The sequence below is a fragment of the Heteronotia binoei genome, chromosome 18 (assembly GCF_032191835.1).
Source record: "Heteronotia binoei isolate CCM8104 ecotype False Entrance Well chromosome 18, APGP_CSIRO_Hbin_v1, whole genome shotgun sequence".
In the NCBI taxonomy this organism is placed as follows: Eukaryota; Metazoa; Chordata; class Lepidosauria; order Squamata; family Gekkonidae; genus Heteronotia; species Heteronotia binoei.
Window position 1 is genome coordinate 46,318,141 of NC_083240.1, and position 24,519 is coordinate 46,342,659.

The 24,519-nt window shown below is 48.3% G+C and overlaps 1 protein-coding gene across 3 annotated transcripts in view; it reads left to right on the top strand.

Annotated features, from left to right (window-relative positions):
* CUEDC1 (CUE domain containing 1) overlaps nucleotides 1–21,013 on the top strand; it is an 81,767-nt gene extending 60,754 nt beyond the window's left edge. For 2 of the 3 annotated variants that reach the window (XM_060259390.1, XM_060259391.1), the window contains 8 exons: nucleotides 52–178; nucleotides 834–1,017; nucleotides 2,423–2,506; nucleotides 7,456–7,545; nucleotides 14,197–14,290; nucleotides 15,586–15,644; nucleotides 18,306–18,374; nucleotides 20,253–21,013. In XM_060259390.1, the coding sequence (XP_060115373.1) occupies nucleotides 52–178; nucleotides 834–1,017; nucleotides 2,423–2,506; nucleotides 7,456–7,545; nucleotides 14,197–14,290; nucleotides 15,586–15,644; nucleotides 18,306–18,373 (706 nt within the window). In that variant the 3' untranslated portion in view covers nucleotide 18,374; nucleotides 20,253–21,013. The remainder of the gene's footprint in view (nucleotides 1–51; nucleotides 179–833; nucleotides 1,018–2,422; nucleotides 2,507–7,455; nucleotides 7,546–14,196; nucleotides 14,291–15,585; nucleotides 15,645–18,305; nucleotides 18,375–20,252) is intronic. The other variant, XM_060259392.1, reaches the window with a different exon arrangement.
* Nucleotides 21,014–24,519: the final 3,506 nt, after the last annotated feature.

Sequence of the window (24,519 nt, forward strand, 5' to 3'; positions counted from 1 at the left end):
CAAATGTAAAGCTTCACCTTACATGTCTGTCCCTTTTGCTCGACCCAACAGGACTGATATCCAGAATTCCAGCGGCCCTCAAGCACAACAGCGGTACAGGAACTGGAACCCCCCATTGCTAGGCAACCTCCCCGATGACTTCCTTCGCATCCTGCCCCAGCAAATGGACAGGGTACAGGTGAGAAGTGAATGTTACTTTCATCATTATTTAGATTGCAAGCTGAGGGGGTTGGCTTACTTTCTGGCCTTTAAAGGAGCAGCCAGGTGGGTTTCCCTCTGATGCAGGCGACTCACCGTGGAATATTTTGAGTAGGGCAGGCATCGCTCAGAAATTCCAAGGGTTGAATTCTGAGGCTGGGAGCCAGCTATGTATGGATACTCTTTGGCCTTGGGGCCCTTTTCAGGAAATGGGAGCACACAGCCTTGGCTCTGGTAGGTGGCAGGCAATAGGAAGCCTCAAGATTGGCTTATGCTCCTTTAAATGCTAGGAGTTTGGTCTTGGCACTCCTCTCTGGTTGACAGAATATTACTTTTGGCTTCAGCCCTCTTCCTTGCTCCTGCTCAAGATCAAGTCACCCGCAGACTGGCTCGGGATCCCTGTCTGAGCTCTGGAAAGTGCGTGGCACTTTTTTTTAAGGGCAGATGCCTAAGATTTTTGTAAGCAGTGCTCTGAAAATGTAAATTGTGAATACTGCAAAACTTGTTTCTGCAAATGAACCCACCAAACTGTAGCATTACGGGGGGAGGTGGTTCATTGGCCACAGTGGCAGCCCAGGTATTGTGTATGACTGTCTCGAAAATGGTCCTTCTTGACACTAAAACCCTTTGTCCAGAGTTCCCAAAGCTGCCACCAGACCGCCCCAAGCCAAGAAAGCCCGGGACCTCAAGGCTCATTAGACCAAGAGAGGAAGTGGAAACAGTACCTGGAAGACGAGCGGATCGCCCTCTTCCTGCAAAATGAAGAATTTATGAAGGAGCTGCAGAGGAACCGGGACTTCCTCCTTGCCCTCGAGAGGGGTAATGAATCCTTTCAGAGTCTTTGGTGTAGTAACGCATCCTTTCAAGAGCCAGTTTGGTGTAGCGGTTAAATGCGCAGACTCCTATCTGGGAGAGCCGGGTTTGATTCCCCATGCCTCCACTTGCACCTGCTGGAATGGCCTTGGGTCAGCCAGAGCTCTCGTAGGAGTTGTCCTTGAAAGGGCAGCTGCTGTGAGAGTTCTCACAGCCCCACCCACCTCACAGGGTGTCTGTTGTGGGGGAGGAAGATAAAAGAGATTCTGAAATTCTGAGATAAAAGAGACTCTGAAATTCGGAGTGGAGGGTGGGATATAAATCCAATATCATCATCATCTTCTTCTTCTTCTTCTTTGGTGCATGTTCTCTCAGGCGATGGGGAATTCACCTTGTTTGATTCAGTCCCCATTTTGAAAGAGGCATGATGGCACAGTTTCAGAGTGTCATTGGCAGCCATGTTTTATTCCTTTCCTCTGAGTCCTCGGGGACACAAATCAGGGAGCCACACTCCGGTTTGGGGCCAGGAAGCATACTCAGCCAAATGTTCTCAGCCTTCTACTGCAGCATTAAAACTGTTTCATGCATGCAGTCTGCTTCTTTGGTCACTGGAACATCATGCACAGCTGCCAGGATTGCTAACTCTGAGTGGGGATATTTCTGGAGATTTTAGGGATGGAGCCTGGGGAGGTGTGGTTTGGGGAGGGCAGGTAACAAGCTACGCAATGGAGCCCACCCTCCAAAGCAGCTGTTTTCTCCAGGGGAACTGACCTGTGATGTCAAGAGAGCTGTTGTGCTTCCAGGAGATCTCCAGGCCCCATCTGGAGGATGAGAACCCTAAAAGCTGTCTTATCCTGCCTTATTTTGTCCACATAGCCCAGTGTTTTCTCCTGTCTGGCAGCAACTCTCAAAGATCTTGGGCAAAAGTCTTTCTGAAGCATCTCATTGGAGATGGGAGGGACTGAACCTGAGACCTTGTGTGGACTGTGTGTTGTGCTGCTGGGCCACAGTTCCTTCCCACATGAACAGCCGAGCCTGCAGAGTCAAACTGTAGTTCCATCTAGACCTGCACTTTCTGCTCTGGCTGCCGGTGGCTCTCCAAGCAAAGATCCTGTAACTGGAGAAGTTGGGGATTTAACCTTGGACCTTCTGCATGCCAAAGCAGCTCTTTCCCAGTGAGCCAGGGACTCTCTTTCTGTACTGGACTCTGCTTGCATCCAGCTGTCATTCACCTGATGTGCAGTAAGCATGACACAAGAAGCTGAAGCACATAAATGTATCTGTGACTTCACCTTCCTTCGGATTGTGCTGTAGTGTAAAGTGTATTTATATCACCAAGCCCTCTGAAGTTCCCGGATGGTGAGACACATAGCATCAAGTCAAGGGGGAAACGTTTTTGTCATTTTTTTAGATCGATTGAAATATGAGTCCAAGAAGTCCAAGATGAGCAGTGTTGTCCTCAGTAACGATGTCAGCTTCTCCTCGGCAGTCGCAGGTACATCGTATTGGGTTGTTTCTCTGCATTGCCAGGTCTGCTGAGGGACTGTGGTTCTTGCAGCCACACTGGGGCTCGCAATTTCACCTTCATGGCCTCTTGATAGAATTGGAAGTTGCAGAGTTAGCAAAAAAACCAAATGTCCCAGTCTAGGCACCTCAAGCATGCATGTATCATGCTTGCACACAGGGAAGGGATACAAGGTTTTGTGCCAGATTGTGCATGCAATCACTGGCTGAACTGTGGCTTTGAATGCACTCGCACTGTGCAACCACACAGCAATCCAGCCCTGCTCATGGCTGGGGCCATTTTTCAGGGTCTGTCTAGCTAGACCAGGGTTCCCTGACATGGTGTCCATGGGCACCACAGAGCCTGCCAGTACTTCCCTTGGCGCATACCAAGCTTTTCAGAAAGTGGGTGTAACCATTGTAAGGCAGGGCTTGTTGTTGCCTCCCCTCACTCAAACCAAAGGGTTTCCCACGGCTGCAAAGTGGGAGGGAGGCATTGTATTTGGCTCTGTCACCTGTGGCAGCCATTTTAGTATTTCACTCTGGCTCCTGTGGCAGCCATTTTGATGTCGTGCTCTCCACACCCTCTCAAAGTTTCCTAGATGCTCAGTGGATCAAAGCATTGGTGACCCCTGGGCTAGACTGTGCTTGCCCATCCTTTGCAGCTGCCTTGCGTGCCAGCCAGCGATGTGGATCACAAGCTCCTTCTACTCAATCAGGTGACTTCTTTTTCCTCCCACCCCCGGCCACTTATGAGACCACTGGAGGCACACATGGGAGATGAGATTCCACATAGCATGTGCATGGCCTCCAGGGACGTGAGGAGGCATTTGAAAGAGATGGCACTTGGCATATAGAGGCTCTTTTCTTTCTTTCTTTCTTTCTTTCTTTCTTTCTTTCTTTCTTTCTTTCTTTCTTTCTTTCTTTCTTTCTTTCTTTCTTTCTTTCTTTCTTTCTTTCTTTCTTTCTTTCTTTCTTTCTTTCTTTCTTTCTTTCCCTTTGAGGGGAGGGCTCTCTGTGTGTGGTCAGAGGCACTCAGCTGAAGGTGCCAATGCTTTTGTAAGCAACATATGTTAGCCATATAAATGTCAACAGGCACCCTCAATTTCTGCTCTTTCCGGAGCCTCCTGTTTTAGAAAGTGAGAGTGAAACCTGTTCACTTTCTTTGGGGGGTGGAGGGAAGGGGTGACTTCACAAATACTGCAAGCACCTTTTGGGTAAGGGACTATTTGTGTAATTACAAGGAATCCTACCTATAGCTTTCAAGATCTCTCTGAGATCATACACAGTGGAAGAGGCCTTTCAGTATTCTTTTTCTACCAGTCCAAAGTTCATACATTCAGGTGAGCTAAAGGAGAATCAGCTGCCTCTGATAGAGGAAAACAGGGACATCCTCATGTGTACTTTTTAACAAAAGGTTTTATTGCATATATGAGAAAGCATTTGAGAAAGACGGCACCTTGCCTTTTTTCTTTGCTGTATTTTTGTTTGTGTGTGTGTTTTTAACACCTGGATTCTCAGTCACACCCACAATCCCTCCCTGAGCCATAGACACTGCAAGTAGCCAGAAACTTGCTTTCCCAAACTCTGAGCTCACAGATTGAACCAGCATCCGAGATGCTGCTCAGGGCAAAATGCCATTTGTCCCCAGGACTGAGTGCCCTAAGAGGGAAAGTGGAGCATACTCAGGCAGCCATCCTTGGATCCTGGTTCACTGAGAATCCACTCCCCAACAGATGCTTTGTATTTAATGTTCACTGTGAGTTGGATTCCTGGGAACCTCTTTGGAAACCAGCTTTTGACTCAAAAGCAGGATACAAATCCTGACATCTGAGGTTCTTGTTGATTGCCTGGAGAGCCTGAATCCACTGGTGCTGTTGGAACCTCTCAAGAGAGAGCAGTGATGGCATCCAGGCAAGCCTTTCCTGCTTTGTTCTTCAGCAGGGTCACAGAGAGAAGTCTGGGTTCATTGGAGGTTTCTAAACAGAGGCTGGATGGCCATCTGACAGCAATGAAGATCCTGTGAATTTAGGGGGAGGTGTTTGTGAGTTTCCTGCATTGTGCAGGAGGGGTTGGACTAGATGACCCTGGAGGTCCCTTCCAACTCTATGATTCTATGATTGCAGTCCCTGTTTCCTTGTCTTTTTTAATACACATGCTTTGTTTTAAACTGACTGTATGACTCAGCCTTCCATCCTTCCGAGGTGGGTAAAATGAGTCCCCAGCTTGCTGGGGGGAAAGTGTAGATGACTGGGAAGGCAATGGCAAACCACCCCGTAAAAAGTCTGCCATGAAAACGTTGTGAAAGCAACGTCACCCCAGAGTCGGAAACGACTGGTGCTTGCGCAGGGAACTACCTTTACCTTTTTAAAATCCAAATCCAAAGAGCCCCATGGTGCATAGTGTTAAAGCTGCAGTACTGCAATCCTAAGCTCTGCTCACAACCTGAGTTCGATCCCAGTGGAAGCTGGGTTCAGGTAGCTGTCTCCAGGTTGACTCAGCCTTCCATCCTTCCAAGGTGGGTCAAATGAGTCCCCAGCTTGCTGGGGGGAAAGTGTAGATGACTGGGGAAGGCAATGGCAAACCACCCCGTAAAAAGTCTGCTGTGTAAACGTTGTGAAAGCAACGTCACCCTAGAGTTGGAAATGACCGGTGCTTGCACAGGGGACCTTTACCTTTTTACTGTTTTGGAAGCTGATGAAGGGAGCTTTGATTCAGACAGGCTGATGCTCTGAAAATCTGGTTGGTCTGTGAGGTGCTGTTGGACTCGAACCCTTTGCCTTTCTGTCACTCTCAGCCTTCCCTCTGCAGGCAGCTGACCAAATTGTACAATCAGTTTAAATCTGACAAACCCTCTCCAGGCATTCCTCACGTGACCTGATCAAAGCAACTGCTGGAGCCATTCACCCAAGAGCCTGGCAGTGAAGCAGATGCTCTGAGTCTCTCTGGCTGCCTTGCCTTTAAAAAAACAAGAGCCCCTTTGCTTGAGTGCCGGACAGGCCTTTGGAAGCAGATGGGTGGAGTGGGGGGGCGGGAGTGACCCGTTCCCAGCTGTAGTCAATGCAAACGCCTTTTATCCTCTGAACGAGGGGGAGACGGCCTGGCTGGCAGGATGAGGGAATAATCCTACTTAACCTTAACCACAGAGCTGAGCGGCAGCTCCGAGGACGGAATTAGAGCGTGTTGTCTGTTGAGGCAAACAGAACGGTAAAGGTGGCCATTTTAGCTCAGGCTGCTCACAAGAAATGGATGCTCTGCGCGAGGGAACCAGGCACCAGAAGTCTGCAGGATTGTCTCGTTGTGCATCGAAGCTCAGGAGGCTGAGCTCTGGATTCAGACAACGGCCCAACTTGGCTTGGCCGTTTTGCACGCCTGGGGTGGTAGAATGGACTGTACTACATCAGACTGCTGGTGGAGGATTATGGAAGATCCCATTCAGGGGTGCTGCCCTATGCTAAAACCTTGTGTGCAGCAAGGAAGCTTTCATCCTGCTGTGCTGCTCATTGTTTGCACAGTGATTGTCATGCAAAGGGTCATTTCAAAGTAGGAATCCCCCCCCCCTGCAGTGTGATGTGGCTCCGTCCATTCTGCCCTCTCATTCTTCTGCATGTGTGAACCAGGCCTGAGTTCTGCACAAGAGGCAAACTGGGTGTAAATGACGGGCAGTCGGCCAACTCAGGAACGGCTTCCCCTCCAGATGAGTCTTCCTCGCGTGACCTACATTTTATTTATTTAAAGCATTCCTATGCTGCCTTTCCACCCTACCAGGGTCCACATAGAAGTCCTGCCTCCCATCACATCTACCTTCCGGAGTTAAGTGAGTGTAGGGCTGCCATCTCCAGGTGGGGAGATTCCTGGAGATTTGGGGGGTGAAGCCTTGGGAGGGTGTTGTTTCAGGAGGGGAGGGAGCTCAGTATGTCCACCCTCCAGGGCAGCCATTTTGTCCGGGGCAACTGATCTCTGTAGTCTGGATATCTGTGAGGTCTGGAGTGCCCAAGCATTGCTGGTGAGGGAAGAGAAGTGCACTTGGCTGGGAGTTGTGGGAGCTTGGTGGAAAGCCCATCCATCTGCTGTTTTCTGTCACTTGAGAAATAAAGTAGACAATTTTCATTGACGTATGGAATCATGTGCATGGGAAGGGGATTTAAGGTTGCTAACCTCCAGGTGAGGCCTGGAGTTCTCCCAGAGTGATAACTGACCTCCTGACTGCAGAGTTCAGTTCCCCTGGAGGGCCTGGCAGCTTTGGAGGGTGGACTCTGGGAGCATCATGAGGCCCCTCCCAGGCACCGCCCCCACATCTACCTGGAGTTGGTTCCCTGAAAAGGGGAAGCCGGTGCTCCAAGGATGGAGCAGACAGAGAATTACAGCCCTGATTAGGAGGAGGGCAAATGGAGAGAGAGCTTTTGGGTGGGTCTCCTCTTTAGAGATCCAGGGGGTTCCTACATTGCTGTCCTTTCAGTACCAAGTAAAGACCTTTTTACCCCCTGAGGCTTTTAACAGGGGATTGGGGCTTTATTTTGCTTGTTTTTAAACTTATTTTTCCTTTAGTGTGAATGTTTGTGTGCGCGCGCATTATGTTTTTTAATTAATGAGTTGTAATTGTGATCATTATGGATTGGTTTTGGAGTCTTCTGCTTTATTTATATATCAGAAACTTTTTTAAAAAGTGGACAATCTGCCTGCAGATGACCTATAAATAATAACAGTTGTGCATCTTTGGTCTCTTTTTGCATCCTCTGGCTCTTTGTTCTGCGTTCTGTTCTTGTTTTTTAAAGCAACTTTCTCTGTGAAATCCAGTTGTGCAGGAGCAACATCTGCTACAGTCCTAGAATCCAGAGTCATATTTTGGGTGGTCAGACAATCTTCTGTGCTGTATATCATGCTAAACCTTCACCTCCATTTCCTCCATGGCCAACTGATCCCAGATGTTTTCCATTTCAGATGACATCACTCGCTCCTTAAGTGGCGTGGCCAGCGGTGCCATCTCCGAAGATGCCTTATTCAGGGACAAATTGAAACACATGGGGAAATGTGAGTTTCTTTGCGGCAAAGAGCAGAATTGAATTTTGGGCTGTGATTTCTTTTGGAAATGGCTATGGGCCTGCGAGTCCCTGATTTGGGCAAGGAATGGCACGTATGTGGGAAAGGGGCTTCAGCCTCCCCCCCCCTTCCCGCCAACGATATTTTCCTCAGCTGAAATTTGCCTCATGGGGGGGCGGGGGGGCTGCACATGTTCTACGTGTGCCCCTCAGCAGGAACAATAATGCCCCCAAGGCCATTTTGGATAAGGAAAATGGAGGGGGTGGGGTGAAGCTTCTTCCTCCTTGCTGGGGTCCTGTGCTTGGAAAACCAGTTCTGGAAGCTGGGTCAAGGAAGTCAGGCCTTGATTTGTCCACCTGTTCGGTCAGCACTCAGCACAGAATCTGGACTGGCTCCAGGTTTTGGGGGGGCTGCCTGGGGCAGGATGGGTTGATTGGGTGCCCATGGAGGCTCATATCTGCGCAGGCTCACACCTTCCCGGAGGAGGGAGCAGAGTGCAGCATTTTCAGGATCCTTTAAGGAGCAATAAAAGGGCGTCCACTCGCAGGCATCCCGCCCAGCACCAAATGGAGAGATCATAGAATTTATGTAGCTGGTCTCCAGACTACCAAGATCAATGAGAAGGGCAACTAGAATGATTAAAGGGCTGGAGCACTTTCCCTATGAAGAAAGGTTGAAACGCTTGGGGAACGCTTTAGCTTGGAGAAACGTCGAATGCGGGGTGACATGATAGAGGTTTACAAGATAATGCATGGGATGGAGAAAGTAGAGAAAGAAGTACTTTTCTCCCTTTCTCACAACACAAGAACTCGTGGGCATTCGATGAAATTGCTGAGCAGAAAGGTTAAAACGGATAAAAGGAAGTACTTCTTCACCCAAAGGGTGATTAACATGTGGAATTCACTGCCACAGGAGGTGGTGGCGGCCACAAGTATAGCCACCTTCAAGAAGGGTTTAGATAAATATATGGAGCACAGGTCCATCAGTGGCTATTAGCCACAGTGTATGCGTGTATATAAATTTTTTTGCCACTGTGTGACACAGAGTGTTGGACTTGATGGGCCGTTGGCCTGATCCAACATGGCTTCTCTTATGTTCTTATGTTCTTAATGCCCCTGGAGAAAATGGCCATTTCAGAAGATGCTTCCTGTAACATCATAGTCCTCTGAAGTCCTGCCCCCCCCCAGGCTCCACTCCCCCAAAATCTCCAGATTTCCCAACCAGGAGTGGCCAACTCCAGCTGCTGATGTCCCGCTCTTGTGGGATGATGGATCAAGGCTGGCAGGGAGTTCTCTGCCGGGGTACTGAGCTCACTGGATGCCCGGTCACTCTGGCCATTGAGGCTGGTGCTGGCAGAAGGTAGTGGGGGAATCCAGAAGGGATAGGAGCGCTTCTGACTGCAGACCTGCCGCTTTCCCAAGTAAAAGAAAATTAGCACATTACAGAGAAGGGTTCTTCCCCAGCTGGATGAGTTTTCTGCTTGCAGGGAATTGTTTTTCAGACGTCCAGGCAGGCTGTGTCCCTCTCTTTGCCTGCAATGTGAAATGGAATGGCTCTCCTTCCCCTCTCAGGATTCCACTGCCTTCTTTAGCTGCATTTAATTCCACCCATTTCACACAAGGTGGTCTAAATTTGGGCAGAAAGGCATTCATTTCTCTGCCCAGCTCCTCCTCTCTCTCCCCCACAGCTAACACGCCTCATTCTTCTTTCCTGCCTAACCGCAGTCGTCTCTGTGATGCACCTCACTCCCACGGATTTGTAATCTTGAAATAAATTATGCTGGGTGCTCTGTGTGTTTGACTGATGGCCGCATTTGGCAGCTCCTGGTACAGAGTTTAGATTTTATTTTTAGTTGCTGGTGTTCGGGGCAAACAGCCTCACACGCATCTCTCTGCCTTTCACAAGACTGAAGCTGTGGGATGCACATTACAAGGGAGTCCCGGAAACAAGGGAAGGCCCCCTTACAGTTTCTGGGAAAGAACCCCCCGGGGTGTGCCTGGGGTGAGAAGTATCGTGACTGGGTTTTCCGTTTCAGAGTGCTGACACTCAGGGTTTGTGAGCTGCTGCACCAGACAGACGGCACAGCTTGCGGGCTTCTCTTTAAACGAGCTGCATTTAACTAGCAAGAGGTGGCAAGTGTGTCCTGTTGTGCAGTCCTTACTTTTTAAATAATCTGGATGTTTAACCGAAGAGTGCAGGAGGAAATCCTTAACTTGAAGTCTCCAGTAGAACCAAAAATTATCTAACATTAAGGATGGCAGATTTCAGGCCCGGCGCATGGAGTTCTGGCACCTAAGATAGAACCCCAATGCACACACACCCCCTAAAAGGTTGCACACACAGCTTGATGATGTCACAGTGATGTCATCATGATGGGCATTCAGTGCTTCCTTTCCCCAGCGCCCTCGGAGGACACGGGAGAAGGGAAACACCACTTTGGGCAGAGGCAAAGAGCAGTGGAGGCTCAGGGATGGCACAAGGGGGAAGGGGGCGCCTGCCCCGTGCCCCTGCTGGGAGCTGGCGCCCTAGGCAGCTGCCTAGTTTGCTGACTCCCATGCGCCAGGCCTGGCAGATTTCCACAAAATAAGGTCACTTGTGGCTGCGTTGAGTGAGGCAGGGGTCCCAAATTTAGGGCCCATGGGTACCGTGGCCCTCACTGACTTCCCTGGCACCCTCCGGGTGTTTTTAGAAAGTAGGCATGGTCAGGTGGGCCCTTTGCCCAGCAAGGCTTCTGGTTGCCACTGGAGATTTGATTGGGCTGTGCAGGTTTTTGAAAATGTTGCTTTGGCAGCCGCTGCCATCACTGCACAAGGATCTTCAGTGCGTGACTGAAGGTAAACTGCAGCAGCTATTTTGTGGCAGCCCCACCTTTTGTGGCAGCCATGTTGTGGCTGTGCCTACCCACAGTGCCAGTGCTACAAAGGTGCCCACAGTCTTGAAAATGTTGGGGAGCCCTGGGCTGAGGCCTCTGAGCCACACGAGGGTTCAAGGAGCTGCCATTGGCAGAGAGGGGCTCAGATCCAGCAGCGTGCAAGCAGAAATGTTAAGGGACGTAGCGTGGTGCCACTTGCATGGGATTTAGTGCAAGACCTAGCTAGTGCTTTCCTCTATGTGTTACAAACCCTAAAAATTAGCTGCTTGGGATCTTGTACGAGTGGAAACACAAACGGGAACACATTCCGTTTGACTCTGTCCAAATGGCTGACATGGCTGTTTTCTTGCATTCCCTTTGCACAAGAGTTTTTAGCACAAGTGGAAATCTTGTGCTGGATCCAACCCAAGGTGAAGAGTTTGGATTTGTCAAGTCTAAATATTACTTATTTCATTTACGTCATAGTCCACCTTTCTCACTTGGACTCAAGGTGGATTGTGTGGAGTAAGTTGATACAATCCAGAGGGTGGGATAGTCAATAAACAATGGAACAGGATGTGGGCTGTGGAACCAATCTGAAGTCCAAAAATTGAACTAAAGTAACATCTTAGTTTTAACATAATGGTGTGGAATTGTTTTCTGTGGCCTCAGAAGGTCAGACCAGAACCATCGGGTTGAAATTAAATCAAAAGAGTTTCCGGCTCAACATTAGGAAGAACTTCCTGACCATTAGAACGATTCCTCAGTGGAACAGGCTTCCCCGGGAGGTGGTGGGCTCTCCTTCCTTGGAGGTTTTAAAACAGAGGCTAGATGGCCATCTGACAGCAATGTGGATCCTCTGAATTTAGGGGGAGGTGTTTGTGAGTTTCCTGCATTGTGCAGGGGGTTGGACTAGATGACCCTGGGGATCCCTTCCAACTCTATGATTCTATGATTAAATGATGCAAAATTACATAGAAGGATCCTTACAGCAGGCTGTACGCAGTAGTATAGAGCATAGTCCCTAATCCATGTCACCTTGTGCATCATCTTGTACAGCACAGTCCATTGCCTGCATAGAAAAGCCATCTTGAATAGTTCAGTGTCGCATCGTTTGCAGAAAGCCAGGAGAGGGGAGCCTCTATGACCTCCTCAGGCAGCCCATTCCAGAAGGTCCAGGCCACAGTGGAGAAAGCAGCTGTAGGGGCAGTTGTGGAGTTTGCCCATTTGCAGGTTGGCAGAAGACCCAGCTTTGATAAGCAAAGCTGTCGTGGTGGAGCGTAGTGGGAGAGGGGCTCTCACAGATACGGGGCTTTTTTTGTAGCAGGAACTCCTTTGCATATCAGGCCACACACCCCTGATGTAGCTAATCCTCCTGCAGCTTATAGTGGGCCCTGTAACCTTCAGGAGGATTGGCTACATCAGGGGTGTGTGGCCTGATATGCAAAGGAGTTCCTGCTACAAAAAAAGAAACCCTGCGCATATGTGAGAGTCCAAGGCCATGAAGGCCGATACCTTAAATTGAGCTGATCAACTAATGGGCAGCCAGTGTTGTGCCTGCAGGATGGGAGTGAGATGCTCTGTCTAGCCCCCCAGCAGTCTTCACTGACTGGGGCTTCCACATGGAGTCTGAGGGGAACCCCATGTAAAGTGCATTGCAGTAGTCTAGTCTCAGTGTTACTGTGCCATGGATCCAAGTGGCCAGGTCAGTAGTACCTTTTGGGCCAGGCTGAGTTGGAAGGAAGCCTTTTTTGCAAGTGCCTTAACTTGCTTCTCCAGGAACAACGATGGGTCCAGTATAACCCCCCGAGGCTCTTAACTGAATCAGCAAGGATCAGTCAAACTCCCTTCAAGATCTCCACCTTCCCAGTCAGCGTTACCTCTGTTTTGTCAGGGTTTCAATTCAATGTTTTAATCAGTTTACCCCAGCCACCTCTACCACATTACCAGGGGATTTGGATAAGGCGAAATAGAGCTGGGTATCATTCACATATTGATGAGACCCAACCCCAAAACTGTGAATGACTTGTCCCATGGGCTTTGCTTAGAGACTGAAAAGCAAGGGGGAGGATAGACTCACACGCTGTGGAAGGCCACAGGCTGGGTCCCACGTGGATGACAACTGGGTTCCAACAGCAGCTTTGCATCCGATCCACGAGGAATAATTTGAACCAGTTCAGCTCCCAGCTGTGATGCTCACTTCTGCCTCCAGGCTTCATCATGGCTTCATCTGCTGCATCAAAGGCTGCAGAGAAGTCTAATAAGAGCAACAAACAGACATGGCCTTTGTCTGCACTCACACAGAGGCCATCAACTATAAGTAGCTTTACATAGTTTTTATTCTAACTTCTGCTTAAGGCAACAGCTGTATAAGCAGAGATGGATGGATCCAGTTAACAGCACCATGAAATGTATTTTATGTATTTGATTGTTGCTTTAATTGTTTTAAATTAGAATTTTGAACTGTTTTAAACTGACTGTTAGCCACCCTGAGCCCGCTTGCAGAGAGGGCAGGATAAATAATAAAAATAATTTAAAAAAAGATAGAGAACTAAAGCTTGCAGAGCTGCCTCTGTCCCATAGCCCGGTTGAAGCCAGACTGAAAAGGGCAGGCGAGTTATCCAAGAAGACCTGGAGTCGGTCTGTTGCTGCACGTGGCCTTTTTGCCCTTATCCGCGTCAACAGAGCAGTTCCTTCTCCCCAATACTGTAGCTTCTCCATCTTCTCCAGTCTAATCCACTGGGAATCCTGAATTGGGGGTCCCGCTCTCCAGGTCTCAGTTCTGGTGTGTCCACAGCATGTCCCTGTGATGGGCAGGCTATACTAAACTTCTGGATTGGCCAGGCCTGCTAGGAATACTGGGAGGTAGGCTGGCTCTTTCCCCATTCAGTAGTTGGCACCTTCCAATCTCAGGCTCTGTTTCCACCCCGCCCCCCTGTTCTAGTACCCTGGGATGGAGAACAGCAGCAGCAAGCCTGGACTGGCAGAGGGCGCTTTGTGGCTGTGGCCTGTTTGCTTGACACGCACAAGCAAATGGCCAGATGTTGCCCATCAAGGAGTATCCAGGCAGAGTTTTCAGCACATGAAAATGACCTGTTTGAAATGGCCTTGAGATGGTTTTGGGGGAAGCTGCTGGACCCTATATGGCCCTATATGGCCGAGGACCGGCCTACTTGAGGGACCGTCTTTCCCCATATGAGCCCCAGAGAGCACTGAGGTCAGCAGGGAAGAACAAGCTGACTATCCCTGGGCCAAAAGAGGCCAAATTGCAGAACACTCGCGCACGAGCCTTTTCCATCATGGCTCCATGCCTATGGAACCAGCTCCCGGAGGAGGTGCGGGCCCTGCGGAGTCGTGACCAATTCCGCAGGGCCTGCAAGACCACTCTTTTTAAGCTGGCTTTTACGGACTGCTGATTTATGATCGTTAAATAAATGGATCCACCAACATGATTTTGTTCTAGGGACCCTCGCTATCATGTAAACTGACAGACATAGCGCCAGGAACATCACTGTCACTGTCAGATTAAGTTAACTGTGAATTGAATTGCTTTTAAATAATGTTAATTTTTAAAGCCTGTATATTTATTGTACTGTATATTTTATGGATGTTGTTAGCCGCCCTGAGCCTGCTTCGGCGGGGAGGGCGGGATATAAATAAAATTTTATTATTATTATTATTAAAACATTCCATGGATGGAAACTGGGATGCTTGTTTGGTGTTCTTGGAATGTCTCTTTTCCACATATTGTCGCCACCCTTTTTTCATAAAAATGTTTGGTTTCCTTCTAGCAACACGCAAGAAGCTCTTTGAACTTGCCCGGGCTTTCTCAGAGAAGACCAAGATGAGGAAGTCGAAAAGAAAACAGCTGCTGAAGCATCAGGTGTATCCTTCCACACGTGGCCCAGTTACCATATTGGGATTGTGCAGAATCTTCCTCCTCTCAGTCTCCAGCATGGAGATCTCATCCAAACAAACACAAGTCCCAGTACAGCCAGTCCCAACAAGCCCAGCGTATGAGCCCCCTCCTCCCATACGGGTGTGTGCTTTGTTGCCCCCGACATCACTCATGCAGTCATCACTGCTGACCCTGCACTTGCTAGTTGTTCACTTAGGCATTTATGCCAACAGGGGCTCCCCAAAACCCCCACCCACCTCTCTGAGGGTGTCTGTTGTGGGGGGAGAAGATATGGGAGATTGTAAGCCACTCTGAGTCTCTGATTCAGAGAGAAGGGCGGGGTATTAATCTGTGGTCCCCTCCCTTCCCTCCCTCCTTCCCTCCTTCCCTCCTTCCCTCCCTCCCTCCCTTCCTTCCTTCCTTCCTTCCTTCCTTCCTTCCTTCCTTCCTTCCTTCCTTCCTTCCTTCCTTCCTTCCTTCCTTCCTTCCTTCCTTCCTTCCTTCCTTCCTTCCTTCCTTCCTTCCTTCCTTCCTTCCTTCCTTCCTTCCTTCCTTCCTTCCTTCCTCCTTCCCTCCCTCCCTCCCTCCCTTCCCAAGGGTGTTTCTCATCAAAATGTCTTCATATTTAAAATGAGAATCTTTCCATTTCAAGCGGTTTCCATCTCAGTGCTGCAGAGAAGGCCGAGTGTGTTTCTCACTATCAGTCACTGTCAATTCCAAGGAGCTCCATGGTTGCCATGGGATATGCCACAATTTGGAATTTGGCTTGTTTGCTGCAGGAAGCACTTAAAGGGTGAAGGGGAGACGGGCCTGTCCCAGCAAGCAGTGAAGCTCAGGGGTAGTTGCATACTGTTAGTTAATTAAAATATTTGTACCCCGTCTTATATCCTCGAGCAAACTCAAGGTGGTTAAACACAACAGCAAAAGCTGCATACAGTCAGTGAAAATCAATGCACAGATTAAAAGGTTAAAAAACGCAGCCCCGATCAATTTACCCTCCACAAAAGGTGCTCTGGAACAAAAAAGTCTTGCACAGCTTCCTGAGAGCACCATGGGGTGGCTGGTAGGCCGTTCCAGAGGATAGAACCTATTGCAGAGAGAGGACTCACCAGGAGGAGGAGGAGGCAGCTGCTGGGGGAAAGGCACTCAGCATGTGCCCCACAGGGCCTTTCATCTGTCCCAGAGCTGAGCTGTGGGCTCTGAAAACAAGCAGAGGAGTTCAGCCATGGTGGGGCCTTGAGGGAGACCATTGGTATTTTTTTCTCCTTATCTACAAGTGCAGGATGGGGACTGCAGCCTCAACGGCTAATCTTCTCGATGATGTTGAAGGACATTCATGTGGTAAGATGGTGTCTTAGTTGGATGTGTGCGTGTGTGGAGAGCCAGTTTGGTGTAGTGGTTAAGTGTGTGGATTCCCCACTCCTCCACTTGCAGCTGCTGGAATGGCCTTGGGTCAGCCATAGCTCTGGCAGAGGTTGTCCTTGAAAGGGCAACTGCTGTGAGAGCCCTCTCAGCTCCACCCACCTCATGGGATGTCTGTTGTGAGGGGAGAAAATCTAGGAGATTGTAAACTGCTCTGGGTCTCTGATTCAGAGTGATTGGCAGGGTATAAATCTGCAGTCGTCTTTTCTTCCTTTAGGCTGGTTCCAGGGCTTTTTTTGTAGCAGGAGCTCCTTTGCATATTAGGCCACACACCCCTGATGCAGCCAATCCTTCAAGAGCTTCCAGGGCTCTTCTTCCAGGGCCTACTGGAAGCTCCTGAGGGATTGGCTACATCAGGGGTGTGTGGCCTAATATGCAAAGGAGCTCCTGCTACAAAAAAAAGCCCTGACTGATTCCACCTACTCTTGTTGCATGCTAGTGTGTATTAGATGGCTGCTGCTGCTCTTGAATCACTAGGGTCACTTCCTTGACTAAAACTTCTGGGTTAACAAAAAAAAGTGGTGGAGGAAAAGTCGCAGCTGCCTAATGACGCCCCCTGGTGGTGTTTCCAAGGCAAGAGATGTTTGGGGTGGTTTGCAATTGCCTGCCTCTGCGTAGCAACCCTCAGTGGTCTCCTATCCAAATGCTAACTGGGGCTGACTCTGCTGAGCTTCTGAGATCTGATGACATCAGACAAGCTTGCGCCATCCGGGCCGGGCAACAAACAAAGTGCTCCCAATTATTTATTTTATTTATATTTTATTTTATCAGATTTATATCTCGCCCTCCCCTAACGGGCTCAGGGCGGCAATGTACTTTTAACTAGTACAGTTAAGCAGGCAAGATGTAAAAAATATTACTTTCAATACAAGCGCTTGTGAAGAAGAAGATGCAAGAGGCAAGTGCCATCACAGTAGAGAATAGCTTCTTACATTTGTAGTTTCTATGGAGGCGTATTCATGTGCCATCTAAAACCAAAGAAAAAGTGTTCATTATCCATATGCACATTTCAGCAGATTTAATTGATAAAAGCTCATGTGATCAGTTGACTATGATTTCATTCATTGGGTGACAATGAACAGCACTGGGAGGGGTGGAAGCAATCACTGGTCGTTTTCGCACTTACCTTATTCCGGAGCGACGTCCCTCTTCACCGCGCAGCGTCTGCGCAGATTTCGCACTACTTGCTCCGCAGAACCCGGAAGTCCCGCAGCTTTTGCGTCGCAAATGTAAACTGGTTTTTGGCGGTTTACATTTGCGACGCAAAAGCCGCGGGACTTCCGGGTTCTGCGGAGCAAGTAGTGCGAAATCTGCGCAGACGCTGCGTGGGGAAGAGGGACGTCGCTCCGGAATAAGGTAAGTGCGAAAACGACCAGTGGTTAATTCCTAGAAAAAGAGACACTGAAGCCCTCCTCCCAACTTCAGACAGATGAAAGATGTGTGATTTTACTCACTGGTGGGGAAAGAGTTGCCTTTTGCTCATGTTTAGAACTGTCATTTTCAGTGTTGCATTGAAAGTTCAGGGAGCCGAGATCAGTTCCACTGCACTCACACAGAGGCTGTGGTGGAGGCAAAATGCAAACTTGTAACTTTCTAATTCCCTGCTATGCCTAGACTGCCCTGTCCCCTCTGTGACATCAGTGCAGGTCATCCAGTGACAGCCACAGGAGCCAGGTGCTTGTTTAGGCCCACTGTGATGTCAAAGCAGATCAGCCAGTGACATCAAGAGAGGCAAAGCCAGAAAAGGGAAGCAGGAGGCCGATGACAGGTTGCAAAAATGGAGGCTAAAGGAGAGGGAAGAAAGGAGAGGAAGGAGATTGGCCGAAGGTTCTCACAGAGCTCTCAAACCAGTGCTTCCTGCTCCTCTTCGTTAGATGCTGCGCACGTGCTCACCTGTGGCCTCTTCAATACAAAACCCATGTAAACAAGGCTTCCTGATTGTGCACTATGGCCAGGTTAAGCTATGCGATAAGAGAGGCTGCAGTTTCTCTTAAGGTTACAACTTGCTATCCATGACGAAATGGATCACGTTTTGCGGGGCAAGGAGAATGAGTGTAGAATTCTGAATTACTCGGAAGCTCTCACAGGCTGAACTAATGTATATATTAGAGATGGGCAAGCTCACTTAATGTAAGAGCCACATAGAATAAACGTCAGATGTTTGAGAGCCACAAGACATGAACATCAGATGTCTAAAGGAAGGAAGGAAGGGGGAGGGGGATGGAGAGAGAGGTGGAAGGAAAGCAGCTTTAAGTGCATTCTCCAAGACACTGGCTGGCTTGGCTTGGAGAAGTGTTTTAGAGAGTCAAATGCCTTCTCCAAGCTGACCAAAGAGGTGATTGGGGCTTCAAAAGCCACACAATTTGTGTGAAAGAGCCACATGCAGTTCCTGAGCCGCAGTTTGGCCACCCCTGGTGTGTGTGTGTGTGTGTGTTACCCTGTGTATAGTCCCCTCCCCGCATTCTCAAGGGCCCCTGCCTGTAAGAAAGGCCCCTGGTATGAACAACACCTAGTTGGCAAGCTGGGCTGTGATGTCTTTGCCTCTTTCAGGATCCTCGCTGACCTGTGCTTGCATTTCAGATGAAGACATCCAGGGAAGAAGACGACAATTAGACGTGGAAGCAGAAGCCTCCAGAGAAGCACAGTAAGGTGAGTGGCCACTTGGGCAGATGACCCCTGTGACCCCTGCTTTTGTTCTCACTCCTGTGCTGATGCAGCCTGCCATCTCCTTGCACTGGGTCAGATCCAGACTGAATTTTTCACCCAGCTCCCCCTTCCTGCCGCAGTTTCCCCTCATGTCATCCTTCAGGGTTTCTTATCCTCCCACAGGAGCAGCATTTTGCAAAGATCAGTGGGCCGCAGGAGGAGAGCGAAGGCAGGAATTTCGCATTCAAATGGTGGAAAATTTACCCAGATTGGTTGGATTCAATTGGTTCAATTGGTTGGATTCAATTGGTTCAATTGCACCAAGTTTTCCTACAACAAAGGGGAGGCTTTTCTGCATCAGAGGAAGTCTTTCTCTGAGAAGAATCAAGGTGGCCGCCATGTTGGTCTGAAGCGATAGAACAAGCTTGAGTCCAGGGGTGCTTTCAAGGCCAACAAAGTGCACTTCTGGGTTCGAACCTTTGTGTGCCTGCACATGAGAGCTTCTCTCCAGAATTAAACTTCATTGGTCTCAAAGGTGCTCCTGGAGGCAAACTGTTCTGTTGAAAGAAGACTTATTGGAAGAGAGCGAGAGGACCCACTTTAGGGGACAGGAGGTCACAGAATGCTCTAGGTTGAGATCTGCTCCTTTTTGATCACAGTAAGTGCCCTGAAAGAATATCCAAAGCTGGCTTAGACCTTGCACTACATATGTGCCGTAGAATCTTTTCCAACATAGAGAGCCAGTTTGGTGTGGTTAAATGCACAAACTCTTATCTGGGAGAACCGGGTTTGATTCCCCACTCCTCCACTTGCAGCTGCTGGAATGGCCTCGGGTCAGCCATAGCTCTCGTAGGAGTTGTCCTTGAAAGGGCAGCTGATGTGAGAGCCCTCTCAGCCCCACCTACCTCACTGGGTGTCCGTTGTAGGGGAGGAAAATAAAGGAGATTGTGAGCCGCTCTGAGATTCAGAGTGGAGGGTAAGATACAAATCCAATATCAACAACATCTCCTTCTCCTCCTTCTGCTTCTTCCTCCTCCTCCTTCCTTCTTCTATCTTCTGTCTTCTAATTTTAATCGATGAGCTGTTTTGCTCCTTCATTCTTGTTTGTGTGCCAAGATTTCCTTTGGTAGTAAATACAACTGAAGCCGGTGTGAAGATAAGCAATTATAAGATAACCGCCGGAAGCAATAAAACTTCCACGCAAAGCATGTAAATATGCGTTTTTAGTGAAGTAAAACAAAAACAAAACTAAGGAACGCTGAACATTCTTGAAATTTTTCCCGCGAAGTCTCTCAACAGTCACAAAGAATGATAGCCTCTTCAAATAGAACTTAATGAAAACGTGGGTGAAGTCTTTAAATTCTTAGTGTTCCACTCGTGATAGTACAGAGAGAATAAGGAACCGCTTTTAAAAGGACTCCTCACGGTTTTAATAGTTCTTCCTCTTTCTCTCGACGTTACACGGAGCCACAGCTCTACTCTTTACAGCATGGATCCACGCATGCTCAGAGCCGGTAGCAGCAAATTAGAGCATACGTGGATCCATGGTGTAAGGGAGTAGAGCTGTGGCTCCATGTAACATCAGGAGAAAGAAGCGGAGGAAGAACTATTGAAACCGTGAGGAGTCCTTTTAAAAGCGGTTCCTTATTCTCTCTGTACCATCATAAGTGGAACACTAAGAATTTAAAGACTTCCCCCACGTCTTCATTAAGTCTTATTTGAAGAGGCTATCATTCTGTGACTGTTGAGAGACTTTGCGAGAAAAATTTCAAGAATGTTCAGTGTTCCTTAGTTTTGTTTACAAGATTTCCTTTGAGGCGGAGTTAACGATATTATCCATAAAAAGTTTTAAACTGTTGATCCTCATTTGTTGTTTTCTAGGTCCTTAGCTGGGCTTTGATCTGTAAATTGGAAAAGAAACGACAAGATGAGAGTTGGAAGTAGGTCAAGAAGGAAGATGGTTTTCTGGCTGGTGCGCCATCCCCGCCCTGGAGTTAGCAGACTTCTTCCAAAGTGGAAGCACGGCAATGTCAGGCACAGTCAGGCTTTCTTACGAATGGGTTACTCAACCCCTTCCTTATCTGAGGAATCCAGCCAAAAAGAATGATTAAATTAACAGCGGATCTGAATTTTTTTTATATGGAAATCCTTGCTGCTGGAGAATGGATGTGGAGTTTGTGAAGTTGGATGGGTTAAACCTCCCTATTTCTGTGTTGCACGAAGCTGTTCAGATGTTTGGATGAAAAAGCATTATACTGTCGGCGGGTGGTCTGGGGGCTAGCGTGTTTAAAAACATATCTCTTTTTGCAGACGCGTGGTGACTTTCATCCTGGTAATTGCGTGGCCTCGGGATTTTGCCAAATTGTTTTGTTATCATTATTGCTGCTAATAGGAGTAAGCCCAAATCAAGATCTGTCAAAATCAGAATAACGAAAATGCATTTCTCTGTGAAAATGTGTTTCTGCTCATCCCACACTTCAACCAGGAAAAAAAAAATGCCACAACAGCTCAGTCTTTGGCCTTGGTCCTTGAGTTTTAAAAAGCGAACACTAAAGAATTATCCACACCGCTAAAAATGCATTCTCCCCATTGTACTCAGGTGACCTTCTAATTTTGTATTCCTACATTACTAAAAAACAAAAACAGAATTTGTATGAGGGGATGTAGTCTAATTTGTCCTCTCTGCTTGTAAGCTACTTCAGTGTTGAGGAGCCCTTCCTTATGGTTTTGTAAGCGACTTCAGTGTTGAGGAGCCCTTCCTTGTGGTTTTGTCGCAAGACGCTGAGGGAAAGGCATTAGGTGACAGCTGGGTGCGAAGGGCTTGCACAATTGGCTTGGCCCAGGGCTGTTGCCAGAGTTTCAAGCACTACCTCAGAAACATGGGATGAAGCCACACGTGAAGGGGGTTTTAGCCTGAAGAGACCTGGGATTGGTTCTTTAGCATCTGGTTTGTTTTGGAGGGCAGGACACCTCTCGGCTGCCCTGGTGTCTTGGAGGCTGCGGCTTTATTTGGTGTGTTAAAGAAACAAAACCAATAAAATCAACATATGAACATATGAAGCTGCCTTATACTGAATGAGACCCTTGGTCCATCAAAGTCAGTATTGTCTTCTCAGACTGGCAGCGGCTCTCCAGGGTCTCAAGCTGAGGTTTTTCACGCCTATTTGCCTGGACCCTTTTTTGGAGATGCCAGGGATTGAACCTGGGACCTTCTGCTTCCCAAGCAGATGCTCTACCACTGAGCCACCGTCCCTCCCCTAGCCACCGTCAAAATTATGGGAGGGCCAATTCTTGAGCATATGAGGAAGTTTCCACTTCAGTCTTTGGCATTGACAGTTAAATCTTACGTAGCTGGTGTTGGGAAAGACTTTTGCCTGCTTGAAACCCTGGAGAGTCAGAGGAGGCAGCCCTGGACTAGGCAGACCACGTGGTTCAGTATAGAACGTTGCTTAAAAATAAACCTTTTGGTCAAGGAGGGGCTCTATTGACACCAAGGCTGCAGGGTTTGAACCCCATCATGCCTGTATAGCAGTATTTCCCCCTGTAGACACATTCATGAAGGAGAGGTTTTTCAGGAGTATTAACCACAGTATAGGAGGGAAGGTGGCATAGTATAGTGAGATCTTGGAAGCTGAGCGGGGTCGATACTTGGGAGACCACCAAGGGAGGCTCTGCAAAGGAAGGCAATGGCCAACCACCTCTGCTTCTCACTGGTCTTGAAAGCCTCTTGCTGGGGTCACCATAAGTCAGTTGTGACTTGACGGCACTTTACATGCGCACATGAGCCATGAGAGCTAAATGGAGCGTCCGTGTTCAGAGGCACGGGGAGCTTCCTATCACAGTGAAGAGGCAATGCTGAGTAATCTGAATGTACATCAAAGGATTTTGGCAGCTGAGGTGCAGCCCTGCACCAGACCAGTTCTGATGGATTCACGTCTTCGACACCATAAAGGCTAATAAAGTTTATTCCAGCATCAGCTTTGGTGAGGAAGAGCTCACTCCATGAGGCTGACTCACACCAATGCCTCTGAACTGATGCTGGAGTGAACTTTGTCTTTATGGTGCCCCTTGGTAGTTTTCTCTTTTACCCACCCTCATAGAACTACAGTTCCCAGGGTTCCTCAGGAGACAGATTGCAGCAAAGCCTGTAGCAGAGGGATGCTGCCATTTGCTGGCTCGTTTTGAAAAACAACGAAGAAATACACAAGAACCTTTTGGGTTTTCCTTTTTTAAAAAAGTTGAACTTTGGTTGCGTGGAGAGGATGTTTCTTTAGGTCCTAACCAGATTAAAATACATGGATTATATCCCCAGGTTTATTTGTTTTTTAATTCCTTCCCACTGTCTCATTTTTTAAAACTGACCTCAGAGGGAACGCCTGGAGCTGCTGTTTGTCCTCTTCACATCTACAGGCTTCTTAGATGCTATCTGGGGACGAACACCAGTTCAAGGAAGCTGTTTTGGAACCTAAGAAAAGCCCTGCTGGATCTAACCACCAGTGGGCCATCTTGTCCAGTATCCTGTTTCCTACAGCGGGCAACCACGAGCCCTTCAAGGTCCACAAGTGCGAGTGCAGAGGGAAAAATTCTGCCCCTCATTGTTGCTCCCTGCTGACTATCAAAGATAGACTGCCTCTTAACCTGGACGCCTCACTGACTCATCATGGCTAACAGCCACTGGTGGGCCTACCTTGTAGCAGTGAGTTTTTTCTTTGGTTAATTATTAAGTTAATTATTCCTAGAGACTTGGGGAGTGTTCTCTCTAAGCTGTGCATGTGAGCAGCCGCTCATGAACCCAGGAAGCCCCACTCAGCAGCAATCTGGAGCTGCACAGGGTCTCGCACTGCCCCTGGCCGATACTCCCTCTAAGCTGTGGAGTCTTGTGAGCAGAAATTCTACTTTGTGAGCTACTGGCATTAAAGTGGTGAGCTATTGCACAAATTAGTTTGCTCTGGGACCATTTTCCCTGAGAGAAGACAAAAATGTGTGAGCTGGAGGCTAAAGAACTGTGAGCTAGCTCACATGAACAAAGTGTAGAGGGAACACTGCCTGTGGCCCATTTGAAGATGACAGCAGGATGGGAGGAAAATTAGAGGGAACATTGGCTGAATCTACTTCCTGTCAGCTTCATTTGTTCAGAGGCAGGAAAAGTTAAGAACATAAGTGAAGCCATGTTGGATCCAGTCAGTAGCCCATCCAGTCTAACACTCTGTGTCACACTGTGGCCAAAACCCAGGAGGTCCACCAGCAGGTCCAGAACTCTAGAAGCCCCCCCACACACACTTTTGCCCCCCAAGCATAAATAATATAGAGCATTACTGCCCCAGAGTGTTCCATCTTTACGTTGTGGCCAATGCCACTGATGGACCTCTGTTCCATATGTTTACCCAATCCCCTCTTGAAGCTGTCCATGCTTGAAGCCACCACCACCTCCTGTGGCAGTGAATTCCACATGCTAATCACTCTTTGGGTGAAGGAGGACTTCCTTTTCTCTGTTCTATTTCTAAGCCTGCTGCTCATGAATTTCATTGAGTGCCCACGAGTTCTTCTAGTGTGAGAAATAAGAATGTAAGTTCTGTCTTTCTCCGCTTCCTCCACACCACCATTAATTTTATAAGCCTCTGTCACTTTCTCTTTCTTTGTAGGGAAGGTGCTCCAATAATCCCCTGATTGTTTTGGTTTACCCTTGCCTGCATCTTTACAGGATCCTTTTTTCTGACTTGGGTGACCGGAAGTGGGCAGTGGTGCAGGGAGTGAAAGAGGTCATCCCCCCTCTCTGGATGTGAATGGATGGGATGCATCTGCTGTTGATCCATGGTGAAGTGCTTGGGTGGTCCACGGACATTTCAGTCAGCACCTTCTCTGCTTAGAGGGCAAGCCTGAAGTTCACTTCGTTTTGGAAGTCTGGGTGCTTTTTCCCAGAAAGGGGCCCAAAATTGTATTCTTCAGTCTTATCAATACCAGTTGGAGATTATGAATTCTCCAAAACAACCAATTGTCTCTTCAAATCTGGGATTGTTTTCAAGCATTCTTTTTAAAAATGAATCTTTAGACCTTGGCTTCCTAAAGCAGCTCTTAAGAACTAGATGGTAAAGGTCTCCTTTGAACTGCTAGAGGCGTGAAGTTTCATGTCTGTGCTTGCCAAGGAATG